This window comes from Harpia harpyja, chromosome 8 (genome assembly GCF_026419915.1).
Source record: "Harpia harpyja isolate bHarHar1 chromosome 8, bHarHar1 primary haplotype, whole genome shotgun sequence".
Lineage (NCBI taxonomy): Eukaryota > Metazoa > Chordata > Aves > Accipitriformes > Accipitridae > Harpia > Harpia harpyja.
The window spans coordinates 41,442,339-41,468,042 of record NC_068947.1 but is presented as its reverse complement, the minus strand read 5'-3'; the positions used below and the strand labels follow the sequence as shown (position 1 = coordinate 41,468,042).

General features: G+C 38.9%; 1 protein-coding gene across 2 annotated transcripts in view; it reads right to left on the bottom strand.

The window, feature by feature from the left end:
- Window positions 1-20,623, bottom strand: part of GUCA1C (guanylate cyclase activator 1C) — a 37,277-nt gene extending 16,654 nt beyond the window's left edge. The window contains exon 1 of one of the 2 annotated variants that reach the window (XM_052794033.1): window positions 20,320-20,623. In XM_052794033.1, coding sequence (XP_052649993.1) covers window positions 20,320-20,523 — 204 coding nt within the window. In that variant the 5' untranslated portion in view covers window positions 20,524-20,623. Of the gene's footprint in view, window positions 1-14,303; window positions 14,588-20,319 lie in introns of those variants that run through there. The other variant, XM_052794034.1, reaches the window with a different exon arrangement.
- Window positions 20,624-25,704: the final 5,081 nt, after the last annotated feature.

The following is a 25,704-nucleotide window of genomic DNA, read 5'->3' as shown; positions in this document are numbered from 1 at the left end:
ATAATTTTATGCTACATTACTCCAGATTAAGGAGAAGCAAATGATTTGGCTTTGTTGTTTTTGTTGCTTTTGTTGGATTGTGTCCAAAACTAATGGGAAATGGATTTGTACATGTACATGTCAACTCTGAAAAGCCCAAATATTTCAGGAAGTAAGATCTGTGGATTTTTGTTACTTCAGACAGCAGAATCCTTTCTGCTCAAGAGATATCTTGATTCTTATTTTTTTCTAGCCCTTGGTTTAGAAGCTGATTAATTTTTTGACACACAGACTTTTATTGCTGACTCTATAATGTGATCGCTATGACTGTCATGAAAAGAAAAGTTTTCTACGTATTTGTTGTTGGGGAGACTAATTGAAGGCGATTGTGAGAGTGAAAAAGCATTCAAAACCAGAAAAACCAAGAGGTAGACTTCTTTGGGCAAAGTGGTAGTGCCATCCCAGTGTGCTGAGTCAACACAACAACCATGAAAAAGGAATAGCATAAAACGTAGCATGTCTTGCCAACCACAATACCAGCTTATACGGCTCTTGGCCCCGTAGTGTAGTGTGTAATGCAGATGTTGCTGCTGCAGCCTTACTGCCTGGGTTAAGCTGGCTTGTTAGAGTCAGCTAAGAAAAGTGTACTTGTCCAAAGAGTCATTTCAGCCTGAAGACATCCCTAAAATTACGTGTACAGCTGAACTTAACATTTGCACAACTATTTGAAGACTTACGATACAAAAGAGGACAGTTCAGGAAAGTTTGGGAAAATATTTCTGTAATTATCATCCTTTCTCACCCTGCTTTGGATAACTATTAACTATCACACCCAATTCTATTGTGTCAACTTTGGTAATGCCTGCAAACATGTAAGGATGCAGCAAATAGTCTAGGCAGTTCCTTAGGCAGCCTAACAATTCATATCACAGCAGCTATTCCTGGTCCTGAGGACACATCAGAGCAAGACAATCTGAGGAAGGAAGCCCAACTGAAGATCAAATTTTCCAGCAAATGAGAGTTAGAAAAGATGCCCTGAGCCATTATAATTAATCCCACAAGAGGTGGAAACACTTAATATTTAGGTTCCAAGTAGTATTTAAAGTATTGCTTACTAGCAGCCATTTTATTTCATCTCTTAAGAGCTCCTCATGCCTTCAATAAGAATGTACAAGGCAGCTATCACATGGTGCTAGGTAACTGTTGCATAGTTGGGCCATGTCAATCTTTAAAAAAGTAATGTCTTCAGTAGATTCTCTAGCAACTAATTGCCTCATATCAATGAAAATAATATTCCTCTGTCTCTAACAATTCTTAAGAAGGGGGAGAAAGTGGAGGCAGAAAACAATTGCAAGTCAAATGAAGAATGAGTTACATTGATCATCAAAACATCTTTGAAAAGTATTACATCTTTCTGTGAACATTTGCACACTTTTCTTGGAATATGAGGTGCAACCACTGCTTTCATAGAGAATTTAATGGCCGAATGATTTGCATTTCCTTCTACTACAATACCTGAGAAGATACACTTGGCTAATCTCATTCATGTCCCTATAACCAGAGAGGATAACATCTATTTATAGCCAGAACACAGAATCAGATGATGAAAAGACTACCTGAAAATCGGAACTATAAAGACACAGCAGGACAGTGCAGAAGGAGCTAGGATGAGGAAAAAAGGAATGGTGGTCTGCCTCCCAACACTTGTCAGCATTGTGCAAAGTATGAGGAGTAAAGGGAAACTCTTACTCTTCAGGAAAAAAAAAAAAAAGTTGTAGCTTGAGACTCAGTTTACGTTGCTATGTAGTCATTTTGACACACAACAAAGTTCTATTGAAGTAACACATTTTTGCATTTCTCATTATCTGTTGTACATCAAACAGCCTGTTTAACTTTCTTCTTTAGATTTTAAAATGGATTCCTTTTAAAATCCTTTTTTATAGTTCTAATCTGCATAATGATGTCAGATGAACCCTTGTTTATCACAGAACTACTTTAAATTTTAGATGAAAAAGCTAGAAGGATGATTAAAGATTGACATCAGTTGGTGGCTCCTTATCTAACAATTTCTTAAACCCTTTGCTGTGGAGTGTCCATTTTTCTGCATCTACCAACTTTATCTCTGCATAAGAAATGTAGCAGAAAATACTGTTCTCTGTTGAGGACTGTTCAATGCTTTATAAAATGTTAACAGAAAATCCTTGAACTTGCATAATTTTCCTTTGGTGCTACATACCTATTAATCTTCTTTACTCTTCACAGTGTATCCTACCTTTTAAAATCCCATTTTCTTACAAAGCAAGAGATGCTTATTCCTGTAGCTGGTTTCAATTAATGCCAAAATAAGCAATAAGAGAACTACAATAGCAGCATCCCATTTTCAGTACATTGCTTCATGTGTTAAATGGCTATGCAAATTTTTATGTCCTTCACAGGTCATAAGAAACCAATCAATCAATCAATTCTTACAGTGTTCAAGTTTTATTTTTAGTGGTGGCAAAACCTATCTGCAAGCCAGTGGAAGTGGATGAAAGTGATCTGGGTTTCTGATTTAAAGAAATAAGATTTTTTAGAATAAGTGTTAAATAGTAGCAGTGCTGACTATAGAATGTTTCCTTAGTTCTGTTTAAGAGAAACTGACACTTCCAATATATTATGAATACCCCAGACCTTACTTTTCTAGATATGCTCTCTCCTTTGGTGTAACCTCATTTTGAAGGATATAATTTCTCTGGAATATGATACATATTCTCACAGAAAACCAAATATACATCAGTATACTTGGCAACTGCTGAAGTATTTTAGATAAACATAATTGTTTCCTCTCTAAAATTCATCAGTAGGCTCCATGAACTAGGACTGCATGACAGCTATGTCTGGACTGAGATGCAGAGGGAAAAAAGCAGGAGGAATTCAGCTTACTTGTATATGATTGCAGCTTTTTCATTTTTGTATTACAAATAACTTAATGGTGAAGAGGACTGAGATCATTTTTCCCTAAAATGACCATAAAGGGAATCTTTTAAAAAATGAACTCTGTTGCACTTGTATTTTAATAAAAACATTATTTTTGTAGGTTTTCATTGGAAAGCTGTGACAAAAGATAAACCCACCATTTGTTGTACTCCCAATGCCATTGTATAAATAATGCTTACAAGTATTAATGTATGAGTCATGAATAAAACGTTTGCTTAAATTCTACCTCCTGCACTCCTCATGGTAATCTCAAGGAAAGTTAACTTTGCAATTACAGTTCTGAACATTCAGCATCTTTGTTTTTCACTGGAGCTAAGAATGATGAACAACTTTCAAACTTCACTAGCATAGTTATTTATTTGTTTGCTTGTTTATTTAATTATTAGCAAAGCATACCACAGAGGTCAAGGAAGGGATGAAAAGTCTTGACATAGAACCCTTGTTTTTAAGAAACAAGGAAAAATTAAAGACATCTGCATACTTGGTGTATAAGGTCATGTAATTGTGAAACAGCTGGTGGTCTGCGCAAGAGACACACCAGAAATGGTTAGCATTCATTTAGTATGCTCCCGAGAAGAAAGCTTTTAGGACATAGCCTATGTCACTAATCTCCAATAGCAACAGGCACTGACTGGAAACAGCTTTTATACATTGAAGCCAGAGGCGTCAATACCTGTACAGTACTATGCTCTGCCACATATAAGTACGCAAGATAACGGAGTCCAGGAAGCCATACAGCCACAGTAGCATTGCCTCTTTGGCACGGTTAAGTTAGTGCAATGCTCTGAGCTTACATGGTCTGCCTCCTGCCAAGACCAGAGGTAACCTCAATCTCTACATGACGTTGAATTGTGCTGTGAAGGTGTACCCCTCCTTGTCATACGTCCACTGACCTTAGTAATTTCCATGAGTGAGGAGCTGAGCTGTTCTATTATCTCCAACCTAAAGAAATCCAGGGAATGATAAGGTTTGGCTTGCAACTGAATTCCTGTTGGTATTTGTGTGGATGACTTGAGTGAAACAAGCTTCGACTAGGCTTTCAATCTATCACGATTGTCAAAAAAACCTACCATGCTGCCACAATTCCTTTTTAATTCTTTCCAGTTTACTGGCAAGTTGTTTTTTTTAAATGGAAATCCTAAGTAGGAGAAGGATGTCTGTAACAGACTTCAGCTGGAAGCAGCAAGGCTAACAAAGAGGTGAAAAGTAATTCACAACTTGATTACCTGCCTCCCCGCAGGTCCCACTGGCATCCTATGAGGTTAATATTCCACACCTTATCTGCTAGAGGTTTTAAACTGGGCATACATGAAACACAGAGGAGAAAGTCTATTCACCTTTTAAGAGTGTTTTATCATCTTATTCTATGATAAAATACCTCCCAGCATGGATGACCCTAACTTAACTCAAGGAGCATTAGGCTGCTATAATTGGAATTGTAGATTAATCTCAGGCCTAACACTTTACCACAGCTTTCTGAGCAGATTCCTATTTGTGAAAAAACAGAAGCCTACATGAGAAAAATATATTTTATGCTGAGAGTAGAAGGCCTTATTAAATGACTCAAGTTTTCCAGAATGAGTTTCTTTAGATTTAGATAAACTGCAAACTAGTCCCCAAACTATGTGCTTTTGTATATAAGCTTCAGCAACAGAAGTCATAACAATTTTAAACTGTAAAAGCTCCACTATTAAACCATAGTATTTTCTGGCCACAAAAGGTTAGGTAAAGAAAAAATCAGGTTATATATCTATAAAAGTCAGCTGGGGGAAACGTGGGAGAAGGTTCAACTTTGCTAGCTGTCTAGCTAAACAGCACTTGTATATAAAGGGTACTATTAAGAGAAAGGAAATCGTTTCTACCAAGAAATTTTGTATACTTCACCACTCACTGGGATAATTCTATTAGAAAGCAACAACCAGACAAGAATATAACAGTGAAGGAAATAAGATTTTGATCTACAAACCTGAGAAATTGCTTTAGTACTGAAAGAAACTAAGCAAAAACTCAAATGACCAAATTATTTCTGAATTTGTACATTATGCAACTACTTGCATCCATTAACTTCTGTGGCTTGGAGATGAAAGATTATCAGCTGTTTAATATTGCACAGTGCCTAAATGTTCTTCATAGTGTCATGGAAGGATAATGACCCCTTATTTGTACAATCATAGCTGCCATTTCAGAGCCCACAGTGTGATACTCCCGGTCAGCCATCCATTGGCCACTCTTCACACATCTGTACTTAATTAAAAGCACTTTTCAAGATCAAAACCTACATTTCTGCCAAAGACCCTGGGGAAGGGAAAAAGCCGTAGAAAGGGTATAGGACAAAAAGTGAGTGTATGGAATAAGGAAATCCCCTTATTTTACCTCATTAATAACATACAATATTACTTTATCCTGCCCCGAGAGGCTGGTCTGTTGCCACTTCATTCCCAGTTTAACCACATAAAAAGCATCATAGCCATGTGCTTGAAAAGCGTTTGATTGGTTCTTGTTGTTTCTAAAAGTATACCTTAAAAATAGTGGACATTAATCTTGGTAATAAAGGAAAAAATATAATTAAAGTTATGAAAACAGAATGCTGTTAATGGTACTAGGTAAAGAAACAAAGGCTGTATGGCAACAGAAATGCAATCATTATACTGAATAGAGATTAAAATACAACAAATCTGTAAAGCTCTGTAAAAAGTTGTTGTGGGCTCAGGATATAAATCTTACATCTTAAATGGGTTCTTGCCATTTTTTTTCTGAACAAAAATCTCTGCTGGTCTCAAATATGCCAGATTTATCTTTGTTTGCCTGGCATCCTTACCTAGCAAGGCTGATCCTCTCAATACCTGACATAACTTTACAAATGCTCACAGGCTAGTGATCAGCATAGATTTCTGAGCTTTGCTGCACTCTAGCTTGATTCCCAGCTTCTGTATTTTTAATACCCATTCCTCTACTTTGTTTTTCTGGGTTTTTTTGTGGGTTTTGGGGTCCCCCCCCCCCTTATTTTTCATTTAGCTTGAAGCTAATCTACAGTTTGGGACCTCCTTGCTGTAACCACAGCTCAACTCCACATTACACAGAGAGCTAAAATTTTCAGGAAACCTAGGTATGAAACACCTGAAAAAAGAAGGCTATCTCTAGGGACTGGAAGAGGTGCTAAGCTAAGACCCTGCAAGAGGTGTTCAAGGATTACGATCTCTGTCAATGGCCATGCATGTGATAGTTGGGAAAAGTCCTTAGCTGTGAAGGCTGGTAAATGCATAGATTTGCTTTACTCGAGTGGCCCAGTCCCTATTTGGCAGACAGTGAGGTGCTGGTGCTGGGCACACATGGCCTTCTCTGGTAGAGGGACTGCTGTTCCAACCCACACAGCTTGCTGTAATCAAGCAGGCCACCCCTTGTTGGTCTGGTATCTGTGACCCCAAGCATTACAAAATAGAGACATGGGAGAAGACAGTAGGGGAAATGCTTTCTCTTATATTGACTATACAGCCATACCCTGCTATCCCCCAAGGATGTGTTGCTGAAATGTGTGATGGTCAGCAATGTGATGGGTGATGACGTAGTTTTTCTGTGAGACTGAATTCCTGATCGTTAGCTTGTTTTTCCATCCTTTAGCCTTGGCTGATCTTGGTTCATCTGAGGAAGATGAGGATGAAGACAATGATAAAGTTCAGAAAGATGCAGCAAGAAAGTTCCTGGTAAAAGAGGGAGTTCAGTCACACAGATGAAGCAGCTGAGATCTTCCAGGATGGTGTTCCTGAAAGCCATGCTGAAAAGACAGAGTGTTCTCCAGCTGACAATCCCGGTGCAGCTCGTCCAGCCTCTCTGCCCTCCACACTATACATACTGTCCCTGTATGTTTAAAACACATGTATTAAGTCCTCCCCAAGCATCTGCCCTCTACTTCTTACGGGAAGAGTTGCTTTGCTATCTGGCAACTTGACCGCTTCATATATGAGAGTGATGACAGCCTGCAGAGCAGGGTGACACAACTCTGAAACACCAGATAGAGAAGTAACAATTAGCAGAGGGTTCCCATTTTGTTTTAAGTGTGTTTGGCCACCGCCACAGCAATTAAATGTGAGCAAATGCTCTTTCTGAAACCTGCTTTTATTCCAGTTGCCTCACTTTTATATTAATCCAGAATCTGAAGGTCTCACAAATCTGAGGGTTTCACAATTCTGCAGAGCATGTGCTGACAAGGCAGTGCCGTGGGATGCTCCAGCATTGCAATGAGTGGAGGGCTCAAGGTGGCCAGTTCCAGGACCTTATGAACATGAGACAGTGCTCAAGAGAGACCTAGAAAACAGCCCATATTTGTCTGCCAGTGATTAGATCCTCTGATGTCTTTTGCCCAGTTCTAAATCAGATGGGATTGCAGAATGTGGCTGAAGTAGAAGTAAAGAGAGCCACGCTCAAATTATACTTCATGAAAATCCAGACTCTCCCACTGACTACAAACATGCATATAAGAAAAATAAAAATGAGGACGTCCTCAAAGTGGTTGACTTGGAATTGTGTGCAAACTATTAGCAACACACAAAAGTCTTATCCTGGATTGGCTGTAAGGAATAGTTACAATTTTTGCTGTAAATAAGGATGGAAGAAGTTGAAAGTGCAGACATGCCCGTTATTACATTCTATCTGTTGTAGGTGGATTAAGCCTTTCAAAAACCATACCCCTTTGGACTCCTCCTTGAGGCACTTCGTATCATGAATATGGTGTGTGGTATCTTGTATTTGTGTGCAATTACACCCGATTTCTCCCCTCTCAACACGGATACCCAGATAAAACACACAATTTTGGTCACCAGCCTTGTGACAGAACCTAAGCGAAAGAGGAATCTTTTACAGTAACTTTTTTAACAAGAATCAACTTGGTCTGATAAGTGAATTAAATACAAGTTTCCTTGCTGTTGGTCAGTGCTGTAGTCCTTTTATTTTTTTTATTTTACAGCTTTCAGGAGATGAATTCCTTCTTCCTCTGTAAGATCAGGGAAGGGGTTAGGTATCAATAATATTTCTGTACTGATTAGCTTCTATACAAGGAGATGAGTGGCTCAGGAGCATTACTACAGCACAGACAAATTTGGAGCTATAAATACCGGTGTAACACTATAGGATGTTAGAAATGAAGGAACAAGACATTCCTACTCATCCTTTTCATTTATAATCACACGGTGGAGTTAAAAAGCACAGTCTTGTGAGGTGCCGAGTGCCTCATGAAAAACGGCAACCTCCCTCCAGCCCGACTTAAGCCAGAAAGCAATCAATATCTTATTGGATCAGGTCAATTTTTGAGAAGGACTCCCATACTCTTAACGGGCTATGCTACAGCTCTCTCCACAAGGACATCATTAAGTTTAATATCATGCACTTCAAAATGCAACATGAGTATGAAAGCTTGAACACTCCTCAAGTACCCATGAACTTTTGAAGATTAAACAGGAAGATACAGACAGTGCTATCAGTTTAGCCAAAACTGGTTCAGTAGGCAAAGAACATACAGCAAACTGGGTAGTTGGTGTGTTGCCTTTCCCCGAGGGACCATCTCTGAGCCCTAGAGCTCTGTGTGATCCCAGTGACTGAGGGAGAGCGGGTACGCCTCTCGTGCGGGCAGCAGTGAGTGTGAGTGAAAAGGAAGGGAGGGCAAGGGAGGTGAAAGGAAATAAGCAGACAAACCTCTTGGGTATGCAGTCTGACAAAAATCCTGAATTTTCTTCTTCAGCTGTCGTGCCCTTCTCTCAAAGCAATGACCAGTCATTGTGTCAAACACCAGAGAAAGACGGGGCACCAGGAACACGACTTAAGCAGGTTACAAACTTTACATGATATGATTAGGTTAAGAACTGTGCATCAGTAACACACCCAGTGCTAGTCATCCTTCCCCTTTTTATCTCTTCTACTTGGACAATGACAGCTCTCTCGCATCTCTTCACCCGGCCTTGTGCAAGCACTGTTCACAGGATCCCATTTAGGCACAGGAACTTGGGACTTGCTCACATCTACTGATCCCTCTCCCCTCCCTCCTATTTCTCCCTCTGCAAAACCCACACCCTCTGCTGCTTGCTTCCAAATAGCAAGTCTTGGGGAAGTGTACCCATGGTGACTGAGCCGCTTGAGAGAGAACACCGCACTGACTTAAAAATGGGGCCTTAGAAGTCAGATTTTTGTCAGATTTTGTACATTCTGGTAAAAAACTTACAAGAGAATGTTAAATTAAAGTTGGAATGATTTCAAAGTAAAACCTGTTTTCAGGATCCCTTTAGTTTAATAACAATAACTAAAATACCTGTCAAAGACAGCAAACATGCCTGGGAAAAAAGTGATCTGATTTATAGCTCAGTCTCACAGCATCCCTCACCCCTAGTAAGGGACTGGAAAAGTATATAATAGCTGATATTACACCTGACAAAAAAAAGGAAGGCGAGTTTTATGGGGCACAAAGGCTAAAATTTATAAGGCGCTGCATAGTTTGACAGCACTTAATAAACTCACAGACAAAGCATGTGCTGAGATAGTAGAAATTCTACACAAATCACCTGTTCCAGAAGCCAATGACAATGCAGCATTTCTACTTCAATAAATAAAAATAGAAAAATTCATAACAATGTGGAGCTGAACTGAAGAAATTAATATAGCAAAGCCATTTCAAAGAACACTGAAACAACAAGCATAGAGACTAGTTTGTATATAGGAAGCCCAGTGAAGCAATTCCAAATGAGCTATCTGCAGCAAACTGAACTGATGCTAAAAGATGAAGATAAAATTACAGTATCTATTGAGATCTACATTAGACATGTCAAGAAGTTTTCTGGAGTCTGCACAATATTCTGGGAATTAAGAAAAAGATACAAACAGGCAACAGTGGGACTATGTACTTGCACTGAAAACGACAGTCCTGTAATAAAGAAGATTGCTGGTTCAAGGACAGACTGTTGCTAAACAGCAAGAACATGGGGCACACAAAAAATGCACACTGCAGGTAAAGCCAAACTGTCTTTGCAGGGAAACATGAGAAAAAAACCCAGATTCATTAGTCCTGCTCTGAAAATGGTATAAAATCTCATCAGTTTTGGAAAAGATGATGTAATTTAGATTTCTTTACAAGCGAAATAGAGGTAGTCTTTTGACAGAGTTTGAACATAGAGGTTGGGGTTTTTTTTTGGGGGGGGGGGTGTTTGTTCGTTTGTTTGTTTTGTTTTGTTTGTAAAAAACCCCCAAACTTCACAGCAGGGTGATCAGGAACTACCTTGATATGAAAAATGGCAGAAAAGTAAAATAATAAAGATGACATTCTCTTTCTCTTGGGTGTTGTGAAAGCAGCGGTAACTCAGCTGTAGGCAGCAGATACTAAATCCCTGTGTTGTGAAACAAGGAGGTCACATATCTTTCCACTCTGATAGATTCAGCTGAATGCTACCTGTTTTAAGTGTAAGACAAAAATCCAGCTGCTAGTGCTTGAGTGGCAAATGCCAAGTTTTAAATGCATTTGAATAAAATGCTTATCTACAGATTTTTATCTAAATTTGTGTCATCTTTGCCAATTAACTTTCTGTCTTTTCCTCTCGATTTTTGAATCCACTCTGGCTCACTCCAGCCCCACTCCTTTTTTCCTTCCTCAGTAATTTGCTGTTTGCTCTGAAAAATGCCATTTCTCTCTCCTGCGTGAATCAGCTTGTGCTTCGGGACTTTGCCCCATCTCTCTCTTCTTCCTTCCCCTTTCCTCCCTGCACTCCACTGCTATCAGATGCTGGATCCTACCAGTGCTGAGTGCATACAGAGATCTGCCACTGCTCATTTCGGTTGCAGGGGGGAGCTGCATGGGCAGGACCAGAGAAAGCACCATTGTGGGCATTCCCACGTCCCTTCCTAACCAGCTGACTTAAAAGCGTAGTTTCCTTCCTCCTATCCTGCCATCTCCCTCTATTAACTTCATTGCCAGCTCTCCACAGGCACAGGGCTACTCCTCATCTCCAGCCAGCTTCAGAGTCCATTCACATTTCTTAAGGTAGATGCAAGCTACCTCCCAGCTCAAGCAGAGCTGGGTGAGGTGTTTTCAGAAGGACTACCTAGGCTGCCCAAATGAGAGTCATCTGGACAAAGACACAAAATTGTTGAAAGAGGAGGTTATCCCTCCAGGAAGAGCTGGTATCCTGGTCAGAAAATTTACCCCATGAAGGCTTTAACATTTTTTTTGTTTGTTTTTTTGAAGTCCCAAACTGTAAGGTCCCAAGCATCACCATCTTCTCTCTATGGCCCACCCTACACTTTTTTAACTATTTTAATGAGTGTTTAGCTTCTAAATTCTGCCTTCCTCCTCCTGTGCATGTTACAAGGAGGAGGACCAAGCTAACCTTTCCTTCTCCTGTATCTTCATCAGAATGGTAGCTTGCTTTTAAGGATTGTTTTCCTCTTCTTCAAAAACCAGAAAGCTTTTGCCCTGATGAGGCAAGTTTCTAGTAGGACACAACCTCTAATCTCTCTGCCTGAGAGGAGAGTACTCACCAAATTCTTGCTAACTCAAGCATGGGGATGAGGAAAAGAGAGGTCATCGCTACTTTCTATGGCATTTTAGTCATAGCATGTGGGAATATACACACATTTGCTTAATTATTAGCAAAGTGTGTGGGAATATACACACATTTGCTTAATTATTCTGTCATTGAAAACACTGATCAAGCACAGGCACAACTTTGTTAGCTCACAGTCACATTCCTTGTGCGCCTGCTACTATATTTCTACAAACAATGAAATCCTTGGGTTTGTGTATGAATTTAAAACTGAAACAGAAGGCAGTGACCATTTAAAAATACATCTATAGAAGCCTATTATGTGTGATTCCTTTTTGTACTACTGCTTCATTATTCCTTTCATGGAGATTATGAGTGTAGCACAATGATACAGGTCCTGGTGATGAGATAAGCAATTGTGCTTATCTTAGTTGCACACAGTCTAGCTTAGGCTTTTTTTTTGGTCATTAAACTAACCATTTACAGACATGATTTCGTGGGTGTTGTTAGCCACACGTACTACAGCGCTCCAGTATCCATAAATAACCAGCAGACCGTGCATAATGAAATAACAAGTCTTATACTTCCCACAGAACCATTTGTAGTGCAGTTGTTTTCAGTTTAATGAATATGGGAAGTACTCTGAGATACCGACTTTACATTTTCCATTTGGAGTTAAAGACTTAACACAATGAGGGCCCACTCCTGAAGCTGTTATTTTCATCAAGCTTTCTAGTTGCAAAAGAGATGCATCCTCCTTTGTCAGGAAGATAAGTCAGGAATACTTTCTTTTTGTAGCTATTACAAATTCACTGATTTTCCTGAAATTAGGGTTGGCAAGAGCTTGGGCTGCACCTTGCCTTGTGGGCATCAGGGAACTGCAAGTGGGACTAACAACCTCTGATTAAGGAGAGAGAGGCAGTGTAATGACTGTTAAGCTGTTACTTTTAAGTGGTCTTATTAGAAATGAAGGGAAGGAGTCCTCTCATCCAGGGAAAATCTGAGAGGCCAATGAAATGTCCTGGCTCCAACTGGGAGAAATAAAAAGAAAAGAAATCCATGAATTTTTGCATGCTGATAATCTGGGGAGGAAGGGGGGCAAAAAACCCCCATTACTTTAAATTTATAAAAAGTAATTTAAGTTAATAACTTCTTGTTTCAAGTCCCCCAAATCTTTGTGTTAAGGGTAATATCTCTGAATTAACCCCCACCCCAATGACATTTTGATGCCACAGGCTGTTTTCATGAAGGATTTCAGCTTAGACAAATTGGATTTTTCCAGTTAATAATGTTACATATAGATCCTTAAACAACTCTAAATCCCAGCTTCCTGTTTTTATCTGCCTACGCAGCACAGCTATTTGGAAGAACTTTGGATATTAAAGCATTCTTTTTCTTTTTTTTTTTTCTCCTTTTTTTTCCTTTTTTTTTTTTTCCCTGCACCAGCAATAAAATCCACTGAGTTAAGCATTTTGGAGAAGGGAAAACCAAGCCAATAGAAAGAGACATCAGTAAACATTTAATTAGAAGGAGAGGCTGTCTTCCCTAATTAGGAACCGTTGTTTTGATTGGAGATGTTCTCCTTCTTGGTGTCTGAAGTCTTTCCCAAACTGAGCAGACACTGAGCAACTTGCATCTCCTTGCGGCTCCGGTTAGCAAGGCAAGGGTTTGTTGCAGTTGCTAAAGAGCACAGCAGTATTTCTGTCTAGTAATCCCTTTTTCTGCTTTTCTGGGCCAGTGGAAAGACAGGCCCTGTGGAAAGGCACCCCGAGGGGCTGGATCTTGTGGCTGCCATTGCCAGCCTCTTCTACCTCTTACTGCAGCTGAGCAACCAACCACATTTATTCCCGTATGTTGTTTTTGTCCAAGTATCAGCTCTGTTTCTGATGGAGAATGAATCTCTCGCTAAGATTTTAACTACCTTTTCAACACTTTTTCTCCACAGCTTGCATTTCAGTTCCACAAGGGTTTCAATTAACATATGAAGAAGGAATGAGACACTATTTCCTCCTCCTACTCTTTGAACACTTATTTCCATCTATTTATACTTGTGCCTTAATTTTGTGAATTTTATTTTTTGTTTGTTTGTTTTACATTTCACTTATTTGTGTCCTTTCCTGGAGAGCTGGTATCTACTTATCTTATTGCTGCCTATTCCTGTTTTTTGACTGTACTTTTTCCACTGCATTTCTTGATTCTTTCCATTTATCTTTTAGAAGTAGTAACACGGTCTTCTGATTTCTGATCTATGCAATAACTCAAGTCTACTTTCCTTCCACTGCTCAGCTTTAAAAGTTGCTTTTTTTAAGGGGTGGGTAAGGAAATAAAACAGCTATATTACTCTTCTACAAACTTTCCAAATAAGAATAAAAATGGTGATAATAAAATAAAGAAAAAAAGGATAGATTAATTGTAACTGTCTGACAATGCAGCTCAACAGATCTGAACAGACTTTGCTTTGGAAATGGTGGGGAAAATAATGTTTAAAAAGGAGAGTGAAGACAAAAGTATTCACACAACCTTCCAGTAGTGAAAGGGGAGGAACATGAGGGTTTTAAGACTCTCGTCCTGCCCCACTTACAAGGAATTAAACTTTAGTAGATTTTTGAAGAGCTCTTCTCTTAAACAACCTAGATGACATTGAAAAGAGTCCAACAAATCCAGTTCTCTCAGTTTAAGTAATGCTGCACAGCTGCTGAAAATTAATGAGAAGGAAAAAACCAACTCCCACTTACCTACTGTTTCTTATTTGATATCACTAGGCCAAAGTCCTCTACTGTTCATGCTAACACATACATTTCATGATGAAAATAGTCCAAGAAAATTTCTTACCTGATTCATGTCAAAGATGTGAAACACCTGCTCAACATACATGTTTGCCTGAGGGTTCATATCATGTAAACCCAGTATTTTCTTAAACTCATGGAGAGTAAGTTGCCCGGAGGGGGATTGCTTCATAAATTTCTGGTACCACTGACTGTTTTCTATTGCAGCAAAATCATCAGCTGATTCCCCAGCACCCATAGCACCGTCCGCCCTTCCTCTGCGTCCACGCTGCACTGTTTGCCTTTGCGCAGTGCTCGTATGTTCCCTGGCTCACCTCCAGCTAGAATTCAACCACAAACTAGGAGCTGCAAAACTACGATAAACCTCTTAAAGACCTGTGCAGATCTGGATTAGGTAAAATTAGAAATTCCACGTGATAATCCTTCGTGACCTGTTTGAATGCAAGCAGGCTTGTCAATAGGTGGGTCCTTCTCTGTGGCTACCTTGATGTGTTCCCAGGGCTCAGCCTGCTTCTGCAGGGGCTCTCTTGAAGACAAAACATGACATTTGTGGTTGTGTTGTGCAAGATCCTATGTCAGGTGTGCAGCCTTGGTACTCTTGCTAAACTTACAGTGCTTTGCACTAAAAACGCCCTGGCTAAGATGACTTTGAATGCTTCCCAAACTGTGAAGTGGTGTTGCTGTGCTTTGTTTGGAGGGCTTTGCATTCAGCCCCTTGGAAAACAGGCAGAATCATACATCCTGTAAAATACTAACGATGTGTATGGTGACTCTGGTATGTGCCAGTAAGTGTTCATTCAGCTGAAGGAAGATAATACATAGACAGACCATACAGCATCATAATACTAGCATTGAAAACAAATGTTCTGATAATCTCTCACAGGAAACATCAGGTTATTTAAATACAAAACCTGGTGAAATCCACACACCAGAACCTGAAGAAAGGATATAAATCAGAGCTAGTGAAATTCAGGAAGGGAACTTCTTAACTGAAGGCAGACTCTTCATGACTCTCCAATTAAAAGTACATAACTTTCAATTTGACTTAACGTCCTGTCTAAGCCAAGCATGTGATAAATACTTTTCATACAATCTTAAGGTAAAAAGAACTAGGAACATGTCCTTATGTATATCATTCTGAAACAGTAAGAGTGTGTGGAGGCACTAAAAAGTAATCATATTGCTTCATTTGCATAATCTACTTAACACACACGTTCTGTTCACACAGTCTTAGTGATCGGTTTTCAGATAATACAGTGATAGAAATTTGAATATTTAAAGCATGGCACTTTCAGTTTCATAGAAACTGGAAGCTGATAGAGGCACCTTCAGCAATTTCAGGTTCAGGGAGAAGCTTGCAACACACCAAAGTCTGTTGTTTGCTTGGAATCTCACTTCCTAAACGCCAAATATGTGCTGCAAGAGATTAGATCCCAAATTCTTTTCCTCATCCAGTAATGTCAAAGATCTGGTGGTGATTTTTCCCATCATGGCAGTAGACAAAATCTGATCCTCCAACAGAAGAAAAATAACATATAGATTTCAGGGAAAAAAAAAGAAAAGAAAGAAAACTTACCCTGCAATATTCAACTTCGAAATATAATTGCACTGCAGTGGGCAAGACAGTCTGAACAATAATGACTTTTTGCATCTCTAAATGTTATGCCACTTCAGAACCTTGACTGAACACACATAATTTCTTTCACAAACTGACTAAAAATGTCTGCTTATTCGGTTAAAAAAGAGTTAAATACTTTTCACAGACCAAATCAGGTAGGTTGTTATTCTACTGAAGTATAAGGGAGAGCAGAGTGATTTGGTTCATCCTAACTTGCAAAGAGCTGAGTCATCTTGAAATAAGATCCTTTGGCTCTGCTAAGCATGCAAACGAATATTGAGCTGGATTTATGTATTAAGACCAGAATGCAGAAGACAAATGCTTTTTGATTGTACTACAGATAAGTCATGCTCTTGTTAGAGAAGTCTTGATAAAGTCAGAGTGATCAAGAACGGTATGAGGATACTGTTACTGAGAAAGCCCGTACCAAGCCATAAAAATCCCATATGTATTACTCTTGGCAAGCTGGTATGCCAACATCTCATTCTTCTTCTTACATAAATTGGTTCCCTATGCCAGCCTGAAGCCCCACAGAATGACTTCACAGGAAACATACGTTACAACAGATAAATATACACATCATGTCAAACTAAACAGACATGGTGTGAATCCCAAAGAGGAAGCTTATGAAATCCTGACATGTGGCTTGAGAGGTCCTGGTCCTCGTTTGCCACAGGCTTTTCAGTGAGGCTCTCACAAGGCTTTATTCAAGGCAAGATTAAAATAAGACTGAGCTACAGCTTATCTAGATGCTGTGTGTTGTATCTGAATCATGTAGTTTTACTGTTGCCATTTCATTAAAAATTATACTGTTGCTATTTCATAAAAAATAGACTTTTTTTCTATTATTAAAAAGGAAAAAGCAAAACATTCAGGTAAAACATTCTGGTTAATTTGATTTATTTTTTTTAAGTGTTTAAGTCTTTCCAGACACTAAATTATACAAATAGCTTGGACAAGGAGAAAAACTTGCCAGCATTTTACCTGGGAGTAGATGCCACGTTCTTCATATTATTTCCAGCTGCAAAAGAATGCAGACCATACGATCCCAGCTCTATGACTATTCTAAATGTGCTATTCCAGTCCAGCCTTCTAAATAACTTTTCCTGGGTCTATTGTTGCAACAGCTCAATTAAGAAAATATACAATAAAATCTGTGCCTCAGATTACAGTAGCTAATGGAGGATTGTTACAACATCTTGCAGAACTGGAAATAAATATCAGATCTTTAGTGGGAGCTCATTATTAAATAATGAAGTTATAAGCCTAGCATAAGCAGTTTTATAGTGGATTTTATGAAGCCCTAAAGGCAAAGTCATTGTTTAATTTCATTAAAATGGGAGGAAGACTTCCAAACGGATAAAACATTGAAACATATTTTTCAGTCTAACATGGAACATTAATTAAACAAGCTCTTCTGGGAACAGCAAAACAAAAGCCTAGATTTGTACAGACTCTGTCTTTTGTCCCCTAAATCTCTGCATCCTGGTACCCCAGCTCCACCCTGTATCCTCACCAGGCAAAAGGAAACAAGTACCTGATTATTTTGCCAGCCAGCTGTTGCCTTAAACAATGAATAAAAGCTGAATTCTGCATAAGTGGGGCATTCACTCTGGGTGTGTCCCTGCTACCCAGCTGCAAATTTTTATGACAAGTTTAGGAACTAATTAGCTCAAATGCCTGCTCTTTGAAATTTCATTGAAATATGCCAATTGATTAAAAAGTTATGGGGAAACAGGGGAAGGGGATCAGAGATTGATGGATAAGACTATGTAACAGTCAAACTCTGATGCATGTAAACCTGACAAGTTTAAGGCGTATATCTTAATATTCATCAGATAACTCGAGCAAGCTACTCCCTGGGTGCTAAGCTATTTGTACAGGGAGGGAGGCCTTGCAATTAGTAACTTGTAAAAAACCAACCAACCAAAAGACATTCCCCCACCCCCACCCCCACAAAAAAACAACAAACCCCAAAACCCCCCAAAAGCTCTCCACCATTTTGGTTTAGAGCTCTTTCCCTGTTTAGACAGGTTCCAGGTTCACCTAAGACTTGTCTTCATACAGAGTGACTAGCTACATTTTTAGGGGGCATGGTTAGTGGTTGGACTCGATGATCTTGAAGGTCTTTTCCAACCGAAATGATTCTATGATTCTATGATTTGGAAAATATTTTTTCCTTACAGAAAGGTATTCTAAATAACCTAGATATAGAAAAGTATTCTTCACAACTGTAACATGTTGGATTGTAATGCTTGAAGTATATAAAAACAAATGCCAGCTTCTATATGCACATTCTCAATACTAATAAGTAATACAAACACGTGAAGAAAACTGTTACAGTTTTGATGACAAAAACTATAAATAATAGAGAAAGCTGAATGGGGTAAGGTGGTAAAGAGCAACTGTGCCCTGAAGGTTTGTATTTAATTTATTCTGCACTGTCTGCCTGTACTGGATGCACCATTTATTGAGTACAATAGATATTTTCAAACATATAGACCAATATCAGCAGTAGTGGCAAGTTCTAGGCATTTCTGTTGGCGCAAAACTATTTGAAGGGTACTTCCTCCTTCTCTCTCCCCACCCTCGGTTATCTCATGGCAAACACTGAATTTCCCTATGCCTGTGGTTGGTCCTGCACCGGTATGCTATCATCTTGACAGAAGCCTGATTTTCAGGAAGTGTTTATTTCACCTTCCAGTTTTCTGAAAAGTAACTAAAGCTAGCTGCGGGCTCAACTTTCTGAGACATCCTCAAGTCACTAGTTGCTTTGAAAGTATTTTTCTAAAATAAATTTTGGAAATGTTTCCAAATATTTTTCAAGAACACTGAAACGTCAAGGGCTTTTTGCAGTACACGTTAAAGCTCAACTGAAAAAGCTCTTAGATGAGCTCATATACTGTCCATGCGTGTTACCCAAGAAAGTTAGCGTTGACGATGCTTTACTGGGAACATAATGCCTTGATTTATTAATGGAAAAGAACACAGTAAGTTGACAATCTCTGCCAGTCAGATTCCATGTTTATGGACTAGAAGTTCACTCATCATCTGTAATTAGCACATTTATTGAGTTAAGTGATGCTACTTAATCAAATTCCAGTATATTTAACCATCTGATAATTGGTGGGGGGAAGAAAAGAGCATGCAAAGAGCATGGTTTTATAGGAACAGTACTTGAAGATTATGCAAGAAAGAATTACGTAATACCAAAAAAGCAAGCTGAATTGGAGGTGGGGGCGTGTGTGTGGAAATACACATAGCAAGAAAATGGTGTAACAAAGGTACTGACTCTGGGAATTCTTAGTCTGCTGGACACCATACAAGAAAGGGTGGATGTAAAAACACACAAGGTACCTTATACTCTCAGCATTTTCCGAAACAAATGTAATTCAGTTCATAATAAAGAAGAGAAAAGCCATTTCTGGAAATTGAAACTGTCTGGAGTAGTTCTGGCTACAATTTGGACCAGTTTTAACCTGCCACTAAAGTAATTCGTGTAATGTAGTAACACATTTTTCATTACATCTCTGAATTCATTGAGATCAATGGCATGGGTGGAGAACACTAATGCCTTTTTTAAAAAAAAAAAAAAAAAAGCTTTTATACCCATCTGTTCTGTTAGCTGGAAGCAGACTTTGATTGCATAATATTGACAATTCAGCCTAAACCTTATTTCAGTCAAGGACAAACTCTTTTGTAGGAGTTACAGATGACTCTCCACTTCTTTTGTAGCATTTGATAGAAAGTGTTATTTTGGCTTAAGGGGAAAATAACAAGGCACAGTCTTCTGGATGGGTCTCATGGCTAGAAGGAACCTCTATGAACACCAGGTTGGAAGAACATGAGACAGCAATGCAACTAACAGCCGCTGGATGCCTTTGGGATGACCTAGGATGTTAAGCAGTAAAATTGGGAAGATGGATCAAAGCCAGACAGATGTGTCTTTGGAAAAGGGGGATTGACTGATACCAAACTGAGCCACAGAAGGTGCTCGGAATGAATCCGGCAATATTTTATTTCGTGACAGAAGGAATCATGTTGTGTCTATGTTGCATATTCTTAAAGCATTAATACTCATGGATCCAGCCAAACACTTACTGCTTTAAAAAAGATTTTTCAAGCAGAGCTATATAAATAAAACTTCCAATTATTAACACACACTGAAAATAATGATAAAAATCTGGGTTTCAAAGATGAGAAACTATTCAACATGTATAAGAATGACTGTATGCAATTTTCAAAATGGCAAAATGTACTGGGAACAGAGCATTCAAAATTGTTTGCCTGCCACTCATGTTTATTTGCCTGTAGTTTTCTATTGAATCACCTCTGAATCACTTCCATTACCTCTGACTAGTCAGCATTGCCAGCCCTCTGAGACATGTTGCTGAGTGCATCAAATGATACAGCCATAAGAAAGCCAGGAAGAATGAATTCTTACCTTATTCATGTCAAATGTGTGAAATACTTGTTCAACATAGTTGTTAGCTTCTGGAGTAAGTCCGTGTAGATCCAGGACGTGTTTAAATTCATGCAGACAAAGTTGTCCGGATGGGCACTCCTTCATAAATTTTGTGTACCAATGGTGAATTTCCATAGCGTTAATGTCATCTGCTGATCCAGCAGCACCCATAGCATCAAGCATACCAGGTAACCTTTTTCAGTACTTATTCATCCAAATGTTCACTCTTGCTTCCCAACAACAATCATTCAAACACCAGCTCTGCCTTTGAGAGCTACTTTAAACCTCTTACAGATCACTACCAATATAGACTAAGTAAATATAGCACCCTAGCAAGATTACTGGCTACCAGTTTTAGTGCACCATGGTTTTATCAGCTGATTACAGTCTTTGTGCAGTCAGTTTGCAGAGCCTCAGCAGGGCATGAGGACCGATTATGCTGATTCTCATCTTGCGTTGGCATCTGTGGTGCTAAAGCTATGTAAACTGGATGAATATTGAATAAGCAACACACGGGGACTTTGAGAGCAGTTTCTAAACCTTTGTTTTAATAATTCACAAGGATTTTAACTAAACCTTCAGCCCCATTTTAATATTTGGATACCTTTTGTGCAGCTGCCTTGTAGCAACTGACTTTGTTTTTATTACTTTTGTATATATTGTGGCCCAAATCTTACCATATAGTCCAAAACTGCAACATGATTTGACTTGGATAACCTGAAAAAAACTGAAAGCAGCTATACACTAAGCACAAAAAAACTTGCTATTCTCTTTAGACAGCAGTTCTACAAGCATCTGGGTCTTGCATAAGCCAATATTGTCCTAAAAACTGGTCCCCCACTGCCACTGCTCATTCAATCCCATGCTTTCCTTTCCCTTAGGTCACCGTGATTGTTTGTGGTTGCACTTGGGAACAACTGTAAGAACAGATCCAGGCAAAAGCTTGCAATAAAATTGAACACTAATAAATATAGTTAGCTTTAGACAACGTTATTTAAATTTTGCATTGCCTGGTCTCACAAAACATTGGGTTGTACAAGAGAAGAGATTAAGCGGGGATGGAAAAGGGTGGCCAGCAGTAGAGGGGGTGCAGGACTGCTTCTTCTGCTGATTCAAATTGTGGAAACTTGTAGCGTAATGTCATAATATGCGTATAGCTGTACATAGCAGTTTAGAGTTTTTAAACCTTACAGCATATGCTACGGCACGCAGTAGTTAAAGACTAAACTGGTGGAATGTAAAAATACAATTTTTACACTTAAGCCTACCATAAAGGTGTTGTCTCATCAATGGCACTCCGGTGGTGTCTCATAAGAGGAGAGGTGAGCACTACCCGAGCAGCATTTCTACTTCCCTCTGCAGAGCAGAACGCAGTCCGGCTGCCCCTGGAGTGCTGTGCAGCTGCATGAGCTGAATTTTCCTCTGGGCCAAGGTTCAGGCTGGTTCAGTTGCAAAAGTGGTATCGACAGCCACGAGAGACAGATTTGATCTCAAAACTGCAAAGAAGCTGAATGCTACTGTTGGACACGTCACGAAACCTGGTTTTCAGGTGGCACGAGGGATGAGTGGTGGTGTATCTGTTGGTGTTGCACAGTGAGGGTGGTGTAACCGAACCGGGGCAAGCTACAGCAGAAGGTTTAGGGCAGGCTGTATGTCACAGCACACAGGCTCATGTGGTCATCCAGTATTTTGAGCTCTGTTTAATTCTTTAGGCAAATAAAGAGCTGGGACACACCAATCATGTAAGATCAGAATTGTAAAAATACTTCTCAGAAATAGATATAAGCCTTCACTGCAAAAGGTGACAGGGCTGGAACAAGCTGGGCTGTGACTGGGATAGGCTTTCAGCATATATTTCAGCATATAACTACACTGCATAAACCAGAGTCTGCAGCCAGTCAGGGCAATGCTGCTGAGGAGGGAAGGAAGGGGAAAAAAAGCACACCTGGATGCCTGGAGGACTTCAATAGCGACATTTACTGTAGCTATCATTAAAAGGTGATTTTTCTAATCTCTAGTCTTGCCTTGCACATCTTTTAACAGTCTCCCCAAAGCAACAATAGCTGTCTGCTAGCATGCTGTCAGTTGGAGGATCAAGGCCTTCAATACTGAGAAGCAGCAGGGATTACCTATGTAAAATACTGAATAAAACCAGAATAAATCTGAAACATGTGAAGTGGTATTTGGAAATACTCCACTTCAAAATATCACTAGCAGGCAAAGAATGCTGTATTTGCAATAACCAAGAACAGCAAGCAAAAGAAAGGCAGCTTGAAGTAGCAATCTTCAGTCTTTTATCTTTGTTCATCAAATCTAAATTTTCAATAGCTAGTAACTGGAAATGCCATCACAGAATTTTGCAAGTGTATACCTAGCAAATTTCTTGTTCAACAAAAAAAAGGAAGTGTTTTAAACCTCAAACATTACTCAGACTTCTTTTTCTTTTTTTCTGTTTTTTTTTCCCCCCAGAAATAACAGCAACATTCAAAGGAAAAAAAATCAAAGGTTTCAACTTTCAGAAGCCATAGACAATTAGGTTTTTTTGTAAATAAGGAGTCTACAATCATTTTTTGTACATTTTCATTTTCAAATGTGCTTCTGAAAAATGTGACAGCATAAATGTGAGTATCAGAGACTAAGCCATCTCAGTCCTTGAAAACATGCATATTTCTTTCATATAGCATGGAAGAATCTAACTCTGTTGTCTTTGTCCTTACAGAAGACAACGTTAAAACACCAGAGAAATCCACATTTTATTTAAGTAACTCTTCAAGACAATAATCAAGCTGTTCCAAATCATCTATTTGAGGAATCTGAAAAAAATTTAAATTTTACACTGCAGCATTTGACAAAATAAGCATATGAACAAACTCGATATGCTTATCAGCAAAGGTCATAATTAAGAAAGAAAGGAGAGAACACCTAGAAAACTTGAAGAAGCAGTGCAATAGCCCACAATAAAGTGGAAACATGGAGGCTAGAATTAAGTGCAAGTAGAAGAAACTGCTTTTAAAGGAGTTCTTGTAGGCCACATTCCTGTTAGGATAGCTTTACTGGGGGATTATAGTGATAAAGTACAGGCAGATTAGAAGGGCTATGCTGGCAACACTGTTCTTTTTAGCAATTTAATACTATCCTCGCTTTCACTCTGAGGAGAAGATACTTCTCTAACTAAAGCACAATTTTCTCAGACTTATCATGTCTGCACATCCAGGTTGGGAATTATATTTCTTCACGTGTATGACCCTACATGCAAAGTCCAGAAGTAGAAAGAAAGAGAATGCAGAAGTAGTGAAGAACTTGCATTGTAGGTCTGCAGGCAATATAATATAAAGGGGAGGGAAAGCAGCTAGGAGAGGAAAATAAACACATAACAGAGAGATTGACAGGACTGTGAGAATGTAAGGTACTTCAACAAAGGATGAGAAAAAACTCCCATAAAATTCTGCCATAAAAGAAGTGTGAGGTCTGGAAAGAAGCAGCTGAACTTGTGCATCAGAGTGAAAACCAGAATTTAATTCCAAAGACTTAAATCCAGCATCAACAGTCATACGCAGAAACCTATTGCCCAAGTGGTGCCTGTATCAAATATATACCATGTGCTTACTTTCCTCTGAACATGATTGGAAAAAAACAGCCAGGTGACCTGGAGCCTCTCAGCACTGTACCAGATGGCACCTGCACTTAGACCTTCATGTGTAATGGAGGTGACTCAAGGCTAGTAACACTGGTTATGAAATAAAGGCCCTTGAGGCTCTGATTAACTGTATCTAGGAAATTTCAAGTTCTCTGTGCATGATGTTATGAAATATAGGGGAAGATGTAATGAAGCATTTGAAACATAAAAATCGCAGACAATGAGGACAACAGTATCAGGACGGAGAAATTAACAGCTATTTTGTGGAGAAGCTTCAAGGTGCTAAACTCTGACCCCAGCTTTTTTCCCCTAGCAAAATTCTCATTAAGTCTCTCTCAGAGTTATATATTAGCACCATCAGTTTCTGCGATCCACAGGAATAAGATGCTTGGACTTTAAGGACGTAGGAAGACAGTGCCATTTAGAATTTTTATCTGACCCTTTTGCTAAGGTGATAGACATCAATCTTAACTGTGGCCATAAAAATTGCAGCTCACTGAACTAAAAAGTCTTATTTTCCTTTAACCTCAAGACAGCCTTTCTGGAATTCTTTGAAATACTTCTGCAAAATAATTTGAGAAAGGATCACTCAGATTTCTTTAAAAAAGAAAAAAGAATGTTTGTCTAATTATACTGTGGAACTGATTACCACAAGGTGGGATGGAGGCTAAAAGTAAATATGAGTTCAAAAAGCAATTAGACAATTTCATGGAGAAAAAGCCCATTAAACCCGTTTATTGAACTTGTTATTTGATTGAGTGGCCACATGCTGCTGGAAGCAGACAGGGTGACTAAGGGATACCTGTTTCCTAGGCACATGCTCCTGGTTATTGCCAGGAAAGTGGACCAGAAGTACTTTTGACCTGACTAGTGAAGTATGGCTATTTTTATATACCAGGCATGATCCAAAGAGTGTCTAATTGGCTTATCTCTATCCACCTGGTGGTCAGGCTGAATGAATGAAGAACAATCATTTTGGAAAAAATGATGCTATTTCAAATGTCCCATCTTAGATGGGTGTCTGGGTATAATGCAGACAAACCCAGTTTATTTGTAATTTGCACATTTATCATAAAAGCATTGATGTAAATTATTTTTTCTGTACAGTTTTTATTTACATCTTCCTGTCATTTTTTCACACAGGCTTAGTGCTTCCTTATTAGGACCATTTCTGTTTTAATTTGCCTGTAAGCTTCTCAGTGTGCTTGTATGTGAAAATCTGCAAGTGAATACACAGTAATAAACCTGTAAATTAGTGGCTTATTATTGTGTTATGTCCTATATCTGTTTTCCTAAGTGACAAAACAATACATATGCAGAAATCTGTCTGGTACCAAAGTCATGATGCATATAGGGACAAAACAGTGTTCTACTGATACCAGCTAACAAGAGAACAAAAATCAGAAAGCATTCTGATAGCCTACGCTGAGGGGATGACTAGATGGCAATTAACCTGTAATTCTTCCTTTTCTATTGTTTTTATTATTATTATTAATAATAAATTTGCAGTGGTTCTCATAAACTTTATTAGATGCCTCTTAAAACTAGTTTTAAAGTTGTTTCTAAATTGTTGGTAAGATTACTTAAGTAATATTCTAATGCTACTAAAGCCCTTTATAAAAGTATTAAGGTGACATAATTGTCTTTCTGGGACTCTTATACAACACAGACACTATTTTATCTTAAAAAACAAACAAACAAACAAACAAACAAATGGCAACCATCCC